Here is a 10,881-nt window from a genome sequence, read left to right as displayed (position 1 = left end):
ATGTGCTAAAAAAATATCAGCAAAGCAGCTGAAAGACAAGCAGAACTATACAGTTTCAATTAATTCCCCTGCCAAAATTCACTCCCAAGTTCAATAATTAGGTAAGGTGGTTCGTTTCTTTAGGTTCCACAGGTCATTCCTATGGCTATATCTGAATATATCAAAACATTTGGAAATGCAATTGTAAGACCAAGCAGAGTCATATCAGTTTTGCTAGATGGAGAATCTCTGCCTCCAGTAAATATTGCTTCATTTGGAAAAAAAAGTCACATCCTTTTTCCTTCAGCTGCTGCAATCACTACTAACTGACTGTCATGACCGACAGCACCTTTTTCAGAACAACTCAGCATTTTGCTCAATGTACTTTTTTTGTCTAACATGTCTATTAACCATAACCCACTCAGTCCTGAGCATCTATTTGAAATTATCAACCAGCGAATTCCATCACTGTTGTGCAAGGGTACGCAAGTACATATCTTTTTATTTAAAGTAACAACAGTTGTCAAGCTCTGAGTGATGCAAATATGATGAACACAACAACCCAACAAATACACAAAAGCAACTTTGAGTATATGAGCTAAAGGCTTGAGCTGAGAAAGTTTTGAGGTGCCTGAATACACAGGTGAGTGTTTTGCCTGCCTGATGATGAACTTCTCCCAGAACAATGAAGACTGAACATGACAAATGTATCGCATATTTGCAGTAGTCATAGGCGTAATGTTATTGTTTGAGTGTCCTCTGCTGGACAGCACATGGCATAGCAATAAAGCCACCAGCATATGTTGGATGGATTTTGCTTAGAAAACATCATCACTACAAAATTCAGATTATTCCTTATCTTTCATAGTCACTTAACTGATAAAATTAGTTTTTTAATAAATCTACAACTCTGAGATTTTTAAAACTGATTATTTTGTTTACGGCAACCTATTCGTAGTTTTAAGTAGGCCTAAAATTTTCAGCTGAGCTAAGATAAAATGCTTCTTGGAAAAATACTGCTTTTGTCAATTTTGTGATGAAAAATTGTTGCAATGATTCGTTTAGATAAGGTGGAAACATTTTGCTTAAAGGCTTTGGCTTTATTGTGAATGCTGACTGAATTTGATGAAATCAGAACACTGCTGTTGGCCTTGAGCTCGTCATTCCTGTCGCCGTCTACCGCATGGATCTGTGTACAGGATCTGCGTTGCATTTTGTGGGCCTTTGGCATGTGGCTGTTCTGCCAGCAGCCATCTTTGACCCCACTGAAAATTGCAGACTGGCTCTCTTGGAAATGCCAAAGGGAGGTTTTCCTCTATCTGTTGAGAATTTGATTCAGCTCCTGTGACTTGTTCTGTCTGTTATTGGTAACCAGGTACGCATAAGGCACTTTCATACTTGCATGTTAGTTTTTCTTGTTGATCGCAGTTTTGCTATTAGTTTTACTTTCTGAATGGTGTTATGTATTATTCAGTTATTTATAACATTGTGAAAGTTTTTCCTAAAAGAAGCTGTCCTGATTTATATGTCACTGGTCTAAATGGCTTTCTAAATACATGATTCATTCTCTCCATCAGAAGAACCTGGCAAACGTTCTTTGACCTTGCAATTATCTTCTTTATTCACAGGACCTTCTTCTCTTCCTCCATTCTCTATAGGCCTGGAGTTCTTATTTTGAAAGTGTTTCTTTATTAATATATAAAAAAATATTCCAATCAAGTAGGAAGGACCTCTTAACACCGCCGATAAACCAAGGTAGACATACCTGTGGGATAGAGCATAAAAGATAGTGCCAGGCATTGAAGTTTTCTAAGACACTGAAGAAAATCACTGTAATAGATTTTAAGGATCACATATATACCAAAACCACCTAGTAGCTTAGGGGAAAACATTAGAACTCATGATTTGTGAATGGTACAACAAACTGGACATTTTTGCTTGTGAAAACATCTGTTAAAGAACTGATAATATTCTTTTTGCTTATGAAGATAGTTGCAAAGTGAAACTTCCATCATCTTCCCTTTGTTTCTACAGATTTTTGGATCACTTTAAGGCCTTAGACTTTTGGGGGCTAGAAATATATTGAGATTGCCAAAGTGGGCTATTTTATGTAAAAAAAAAACCAAACCCAAACCCAACATCAGAAGTGCCCAAGGTTTGGGTGAAAAAGAAAAATCTCTGGAATATTCCTCCTGGAGACTGATATTGTTTGTGTTCAACCAATACCTGTCCAGACAATCAGTATGATTTTCTTTCATTTATTTTCTCTGAAATGTGGCCACTGCACAAATTTAACAGTCTTGCCAGTATGAATAAGCTACCTGCAAATAAGGTAAATTTGGGAACTTTTCCTCTTGGTGGTAAATCATACAATCCTAGGTTTCTCAAATTAACTCAAAGACTATTAAAAAATACATATTTCATTCCAGGAAGTCTGTCATTGATGTTAAATGATTTTTGCACAACATAAAAACTGTCTGACAAACTAAGAGTTTAAGATGTGATCATAAGATTTCTCAATTTCAGGAATTTTGGACTGAGCTAAATCTGAGTCCACAGTTAGTATCTGACCATAATTTTTGATCAGTGGCCTCACACACTACAGTATAACAGAGCAAAGCACGCATATCTGTAGAGACGAAATGTGTGAAGCTTTTTGTGGCCTAATTTGTCTTACCTGTATGCATTGGAGTCATATAGCCTGCAAGCCCCTCGTTGCCCACAGCTTGTGCTTCCCCATTTCAAGCATGTCTTGTCAATCAGTGCACCAAAATAAACCGGTGCTGGAATCCCAGCTGCAAAGAAACAAGCAAAAATGTCACAGGATATCACAGGAAAAGACATCTTTTTAGAAATCAGCTTTATATTTTCTTAGTGGGCAGTTACATACTGCAATAGTGGCAACAGGTGGGTCCGACTGTGGGGAACTTCTCCTTTTATTTATCAGAGTAACTGTAAGCTGGGACACCCCAGGCAATGTGGTCTGATGGGTTTGGCCAGGCTAGTAGTCATGCTCATGGGTTTTTCAAGCAAGGCTCTGAGTGCTACTGCTGGCTTCCAGTGCATGATAAGCTCCTGCAACGGAGAGCTGGACTGGTTGTGTATTTGGAGCACTGAACTGACACATAGTTCCTTCTTTCCATGCATGGCCTAAATTATCCACACTGACTTCATATCTATCCGACAGCAGCTGATAGTCCCTTCTGCCTGAAGGGACAGCACCAAAGATATATGATTAGAGAAACTGAATACGCTTTTCAAAAATGTCTATGAGGGTAGAGCAACTTCAGCTGCATCTTTAGTGTGACTTGGCCAGATATGAGCTTATGCTTTATTGCAAAACATGGCAGACACGGGACAAAATCCTAGCCTTGCTGAAGTAAGGGCGAGTATTAACTTTAGAGGAATCCAAGTTTCAGTGTGTCTAGGACCATGTTTCACATTAGCTTTGTTCCTACAGGAGCATCCTGCGTTCTTATATAGGCAATTATTTTGTAAAAACAGGTATAGTCTCAGCCTGTTCTACCTGAGGGCTCTTGTGAGAGTCTGAACTCAGTAATCTATCTGCAAAGGTCTGTGTATTATGATCATCAGTGCTGTAGTCAGGGTATGATGGGACAAATGCTCATTTTGGAGGTTCCTTAGAGAAGGAAGATGGGAGCATATCAGATTTGATCTCAGAGTCACTGAAGAGGAATGCTGGCTTTTGTGAATCAGTGACAGTGGCTCTACACATACTGGCTCAATGTGCTGAAGCAGAAGCTTATAGACAGGAGGCAGTTCTTTTTTCATCATGCTTTTTTTTATTTCCCATGGCCGAAAGAGCTCCAAGAATCCCATTGGCATTGCTTGTCCTGAGAGCTGGGGCAGAAATCCTGTCCCTCCATTGTATGATAAGAAAAGTAAAGGAGGACAAAGTGTGGCTACACCTTCCTATCTCAGAATGTCTCATCACAATCCTGAGGAGACACAACAGCCCTAACCTAGCTCTGATTGTAGATATTTGTAAGCTGCTGTTGACTTTTTAGGCTTCATGGCAAACCCACGTGGCTTGACTATTCACACACATTTCTCCACATTTCTGAAATGCAGGTATTCCTATTCCATTGACAAAGAGAACAAAAGGAAACAGAGAGGTGTTTTCTTGTTTGCCTTAACCAACCTTCTCATTAACAACCCTCAAATAAAAAAGGAAAAAAAAAGCATTGCAGCATGCTTAAAAGAAGTTGAGATCTAAGCTATTGTCTACCAGGAAAGTGAAGTTTCAGCATGGAGAAAACACTCTGCTGTGAGTAGAGTTGTATTAGTGTTGAATGATGTCCTACTAGAGCATGTCTTTTCGATTTTACTTGCAGCATTGTGTCTCAGTGAGCCATGGATGGAATCGTGAGTTTGAAACCTATAGTGTTGTTTAGAAATTTAGGATAATACTTTAATTTTGCTTAGAAAGTCTTCCCATTTTGTAACACCAGGCTCCCAAACTGCAACACCGTTTAATCAGCAGGTCAAAGATTTTCAAAATTGTGTTAGCTGGTTTTCCAGTGAACTCTTTACTGAATATTGACCTTCATGAAAAAATTGGGATCTTCAGGAACAGCCCAGGATCTAACAGCTATTTCAAGGATACATCTGGTTTACAAATGGTGGCTGCATTGGTGTCATTCAAAGCCATACGAGCAAGCACCTTTGTTATTCAGACCGATTTCTCTTACCTAGTGTTCTCATGATGAGTGTGTATAGACCAACCGCAAGAGATTTTACCTCTGGCTGGACACATCTGAAAGAAAGAGAAGTATGAAGTATTTGCCTATTTAGTGCTTAGACATGCCTATTAAACTGTCATTAATTACCCTGAATTTAATACTCTTAATGACACAAAGCCAAGCTTTGGAAGGAGACTGCTTCCTACGTCTGCTGAAAATGCATTAAGTGGTATGAAAAAGGTGAATTAATCTATTGTTTTCCATCACATAGCTCCTGGGAAGTCCATTCACTAAGTGTAATTAAAGAAGTGAAAATTTAAAGTCATAATCACAATCTATCTTAGTCTTACTGAAATGGGCTCTCCAACTGCCTTAACTCCCTGGCATACTTTTCCTCACTTCAAGGGAAATACCTTACACACTTGATGGGAAATATCACAGTGCCCTAAGACAAAAATGTCAAAAGTAACTGCATTAGTGTGGCATTTTTCTGTTCTCAAATGACATTCCTCTGTACAATGTCACATCTTGAACTACGCAAAGCCATCTGGCAACATGCCCATCTGTTCCATGGGAACCACACCCCAAGCATCAGAAACAGGCTCTGATCTCGAATCCATGATATATCCAGCCTCTGCCATCTCCTTACAGATATTAACATGGCCTACACTCAGAAAGATGTCTCACAGAGATGAGGAAGGGAGGTGAGTTCGCATTCTGTTTTCTGTGTTCATTTAGGATGACTTAATGCTCTTAGGTCTACCATTAATTTTGCCATTAATGCATTTTCCTATAGATTGAGCTTTCTCTTCACGTTACTGAAAGGTACATGCTAATTTGCATACATGTTTCAAATCACAGCCTGGTACACTTGTACCTCTGTACCTCAACAGACATGAGCAAAAAAAGCCTCAGACCAAGCCCTCAGACGCCCTGTATTTCCAGACATCTGATAAAGGCAATCTGTTAGTGCAACCCCACATCCAAAAATACTGACAAATGCATGGCATTTTCAAAATCCATGCAGCCAAAATATCCAAGCGGAGAAAGAAGACATGTTCTAGAAAACCTGGGCATACAACAGGCATAAAAGAAAGCAAAGCATTATGCAGTAGTTTGAAGCAATACACCAGAACCGACATAGAGACAGCAGCACAGTAAGGTTTGATGCTAACAGCTAGGGAAATGACAAAACTCATTAAAGAAAGCATGTTATACTGTGTGCTGGTTTTAGCTGGGGTAGAGTTAGTTTTCTTCGGAGAAGCTAGTATGGGGCCATGGTTTGGATTTGTGCTGAAAACAGTGTTGATTGATAGTACAGGGATGTTTTCATTACTGCTGAGCGTGCTTATGCAGTGTCAAGGCCTTTTCTGCTCCTCACACCACCCTACCAGCGAGCAGGCTGGTGGTGCACAAGAAGTTGGGAGGGGACATGGGTGGGACAGCTGACCCCAACTGACCGAAGAGATATTCCACACCATATGATGTCATGCTCAGCATGTAAAACTGGGGGGAGAAGAAGGAAGGGGGGGAATGTTCAGACTTATGGCATTTATCTTCCCAAGTAACCATTAAGCATGATGGAGCCCTGCTTTCCTGGACATGGCTCAGCACCTGCCTGCCCATAGGAAGTAGGGAATGAATTCCTTTTTTGCTTTGCTTGCATGCCTGGCTTTTGCTTTACCTATTAAACTGTCTGTACCTCAAGGCATGAGTTTTCTCACTTTTACTCTTCCAATTCTCTCCCCCATCCCACCAGAGGGGTGAGCCAGTGGCTATGTGGTGCTTAGTTGCCATCTGGGATTAAGCCATGACATACTGCAAGAGAGCCTTTTCTCCTAAGGGAAAGAGAGAAAACAAAACACAACTTTGATCCCCTCATTGGAAAGTCTCAACCATTGGTACACAGTTAGTTTTACTTACCTAAACATAATCATGTATGCTGGGGTGCCTCCCAATGCATAACAAAAGCCACTTATGACTTGTATTACTGTATAATAAATAAACTTCTTTGAACAATCCTCACTTTTTGGACATTGTCCCAAGGTGGCAGAGTTATTTCCTGTCCATGAACTGCTGGCTTCAAGACAGCTGCAGTTATGGAAGACCTGGAAAACACAAATCATAGAACTGTAGAATAGTTTGGGTTGGAAGGGACCTTTAAAGGTCATCTAGTCCAACCCCCCTGCAGTGAGCAGGGACATCTTCAACTAGATCAGGTTGCCCAGAGCCCCGTCCAACCTGACCTTGAATGTTTCCAGGGGTGGGCCATCTACCACTTCTGTGGGCAATTTGTTCCAGGGTTTCACCACCCTCATCATAAAGAATTCTTCCTTATGTTCAATCTAAATCTACCCTCGTTTAGTTTAAAGACATTACCCCTTGTCCTATTGCAACAGACCCTACTGAAAAGACTGTATCCATCTTTCTTACAAGAACCCTTTAAGTAATGAAAGGCTGCAATAAGATCTCCCCAGAGTCTTCTCCAGGCTGAACAATCCCAACTCTCTCAGCCTTTCCTCACAGGAGAGGTGTTCCAGCCCTCGGATCATTTTTGTGGCCCTCCTCTGGACCCACTCCAACAGCTCCATATCTTCCCTGTGCTGAAGACCACTTTGCATTGTGTTTCCCCCTCTTGTTCAATCTCTAATAGATGAAAGCTAGGATCTACAACAAGGAGCTAGGGCTTTTTGCTTGATGTGCAGTAACTCAGAGAAATCTCAGTATCTTCTGTGCTGTCTGTAGTCAGAAATCATAAATACTTTACTGACTGGTCCTCAGCAACTTTGGTTTCCCTTAAATGCATTATACTACCAAATCCCCAATGTTACATGGAAAATAAGCTAGTCAAAAACCTCAGAAACTGAAGCAGGGTCTTACTGTGTTCTTTCCATGTCCCACCGAAGTTGTGCACCCAGCTAGACACGCCGAAACGTACGTGAGTCCGTTGTCTCCACACACAGGATCCCACACATTGGAGGCACATTTGCAGTCAGAGTTGCACTCAGAAAATATGGCGTTTTCATGGTATGGAATGTGTTTGCTTGGAAGTTAAGTTCAGACACATGTAAGAACTTTTAATTCAGTGCTGATGGCAATGTAGTCCCTTCTGTGTGACAGTGTCGCTGTCCTGAAACCCACCTTGTATGCCCAGGACATAAGTTTTCATAGCTGAGTGTCTATAGTATTGATCTCTCTGCTTGAGATTCCAGCCTACTTGCACTGATATTAAAGTGATTAATAGATTATAAAGAATTTTAAAACAAATAAAAATGTTGCTACTGATTTTAGCTGGCAGGTGTAGACAGAAAAGGAAAAGCTGAAAGGCTTTGAGAGATCAGCTAGGCTATGCTGTAAATTTATGTAGAGCTAGCAACACTTAACACAGCCTTATTGTGTACATCTTTACCTGTTAGTAAAAATGCACCACTTATAGAAACTAGGTTTCCTGGTCTCTATAATTAAAAACACTCCTCTCTTAAAGCCTAGCCTTTTTCTAGAGGATATGGAGAATGCAGTATTCCCTTTTTCTTTCAGACATCCTTTGGGTATTAAGATCTGAAACAAAGAGGAATGTCTTCCCTCATCTCCTCCTTTCTGGCTTAATTAAGCTTATGCACTCGCTACCTCTTAGTGCTTACTAAGCATATTCCCTGGTCCTCCCTTTGCATTGTTAGTGAAAATGTTGCAGGGTACAGGACAAGCAAAAGACCATTAGTCCTCAGGTTCCAACAAAAATAAACATCCTTGGCATCCTGCCTGTCCCGGTATGGCTTGATAAACGGACTGTAGTGACAAATTTTTGAACTGTGGGTAAGCCTTCAGGGAGATGCAAACAGGTTCACACTAGCCATGAGGTACTTTGAGCAGGCTGGACATGAGGCAGTGACAACCCATATGCCAGTATGTCACTGGGCCCCTTGGACAGCTGTATCCTAGCATGCATCCCCTGTACCAGCAGCTCTACTTATTCCAAGAAAAAAGTAACAGCCCGCAACTTTTAAACCCTGTTTTTTTCTCTTGAGAGGAGAGAGCATCATCGGGAGGCATCAAAGCTTCATTTTGGTTTACAGTAGGCTGAGAGTCTAGCATGTTGCAGTCCTTCCATCTCTGTGCAGGATATGCTAACATATGCTTCACCCTTTTACTGAATGTACTTTACTAGAAAACTGCTTCTGGTGTAGAGATAGCACTGTGTGAAAGAGCAGTATCACCCCATGCAGCCAAACAACCTACATAGGTAATGATGCAATTTTGCTAGTGTATTTCTAATTAATCTTTAACCAGTGTTGTGCTTTGCCAGGCTGACACTCTGCTGACCAGCAGAACTACCACAATGACAAGTGGTAGCGTTCACTTTCTCTTAAGCATTGCAAAAGCATGTTTCTCTTTTAGCCTTGGTGTCATGGTACATTTTTTGAACTATTGCTGCCATGGAGAAAACCAAAAACATACTCCTTCATTTTATACTCACCCTTCATAGGACACTGTCATTCCTCACATGGTTCTCACAGCCAACAAAAAAGTGCAAGAGAGTGATGGTGTAGGCCAAAAATGACATGGTAAATGCAAACTTGGTTGCTCCAATGATGCTCATTTTGTACTTTTTCATTATGAGCCCTCCTAGGAAAATCCCAATACCTACAGGAGGTAAGGATGTCAATCCTGAAAGAGATTATAGAAGGGGAATGTTAAAATAAAAGAGCCACACTGGGTTTAAGAGCCAAACTCTGTCCTCAGCTTGATATCTCTGGCAGCTTTTTGTTGTATCATGTTAACTTTAGGCAGCTTTGTGCTCAGCCTAATCCCTGGGTTGTGTAGTCTATTTTTGAAGTGCCTAACTCTCAAAACCCACTTCCATTGCAAGGCATTAGTCAGATGTTGCAGCATTTAAAACTCCCATGCCACATTAATTGTATATTTGGGGTGCCCTTGCTATAATATAATTAATATAGCATACACTTATATAACATAACCGATATAAAATAATTAATATAACCAATATAATATAATATAATATAATATAACATAATAATTTATTCTAGTCCCATAGGCACCAAAACTGTAGTTTATATGCTGCCTTTACATATTTCAAGTTCAGGAGAGATTGTCATTTACATCAGCCTGTTCTGCAAGGAATTCATTCCCAGAGGAAGCATGCTATAACTTCTGCCCATGTGCTGTTTATAGCGTAAGCAGTCATTGTACAGTGTAACTCACCTATTAGAAAGTTAGATTTAGATGTAGATTGTCCATACTGCTGTTCCATGTACTTTGGTTTGTAAGTCAAGAAACCAATAAAGCTACTGAACTGTAACAGTGAGCAACACAAAAGTGTAAAGTACATTCGATTACTCAATACTTTTTTCAGGGACGTATAGAAATCTGAAAGAAAGGGATATATGAGTTGGCTTTGAAAGACGCATGGCATAATTACTGGTGAGTAATCTATGAGACTTAGAGCAAAATCCTTCTCTCAGCTGTCCAAGTGCAAGGCGTACTGATCTTCATTTGCATGTGAGTATCTGAAAGCAAAATCAGGTTCTTGAATAACACCAGAGGTTGAGATACAGGAGGAGAATCCTAAAAGAAGACAGGAGTATGGATTAAGGCCTGGGTGCTCTAGTGAGGTCTGCACATGAAGACTGAAGGGCTCCACACAGCAAAGACTTTTTTCAGCTTACGTGAATAACATCACAGGTTCAAGGCTATGTGAGAGGTGCCTTTGTGTAGATGCCCAATGTCTCCCATTGGGATCTGAACAAAGACAGGAAAATTTGAATAACGATGCAAACCCATCCCTTCCCCATACCTTTCCACCCCTTTCTTAGCCCAACGACTGCACAACCAGAGCTCATACTCAAGCCTGCTGTATTTTCCTCAGGCAGCTATGTGCTTCAGCATCTCCATGAGCTCTGTGATCATCAGGTAAATAATTTGACTTTCCATGTTGAGAAAGGAACCTTCTAATATTTTTCTTTAAGTCTTGATACAGAAATAAATTTTCCACTGTTCAAATTTCTTCTAGCACAAAATTTTAGAGGTAGGTGCCATTCAGACGATGATGCATTGCAGGTGGTGCATGCACAACCTCAGATTCTTGAAAGAGCATTTTGAATTCCAATAATCTTTAGTGGACCCCTCCTTTCCTGAGGATTGCTGCTAACTGGTTTAGACTGAAGTGCAGAGGAGGCAAAAT

At 40.5% G+C, this 10,881-nt stretch overlaps 1 protein-coding gene across 1 annotated transcript in view; it reads right to left on the bottom strand.

Moving 5' to 3' along the window:
* Positions 1-1,527: 1,527 nt before the first annotated feature.
* Positions 1,528-10,881, bottom strand: part of LOC104135123 (solute carrier organic anion transporter family member 1C1-like) — a 17,554-nt gene continuing 8,200 nt past the window's right edge. The window contains 8 exon segments of the mRNA XM_035888539.1: positions 1,528-1,744; positions 2,657-2,774; positions 4,692-4,756; positions 6,606-6,790; positions 7,563-7,725; positions 9,157-9,180; positions 9,182-9,347; positions 9,903-10,067. Coding sequence (XP_035744432.1) covers positions 1,528-1,744; positions 2,657-2,774; positions 4,692-4,756; positions 6,606-6,790; positions 7,563-7,725; positions 9,157-9,180; positions 9,182-9,347; positions 9,903-10,067 — 1,103 coding nt within the window.

Source organism: Egretta garzetta, unplaced genomic scaffold (assembly GCF_000687185.1).
Source record: "Egretta garzetta isolate BGI_Z169 unplaced genomic scaffold, ASM68718v1 scaffold81, whole genome shotgun sequence".
In the NCBI taxonomy this organism is placed as follows: Eukaryota; Metazoa; Chordata; class Aves; order Pelecaniformes; family Ardeidae; genus Egretta; species Egretta garzetta.
The sequence above is the reverse complement of the archived record's forward strand: the minus strand, read 5'-3'. Positions and strand labels throughout refer to the sequence as shown.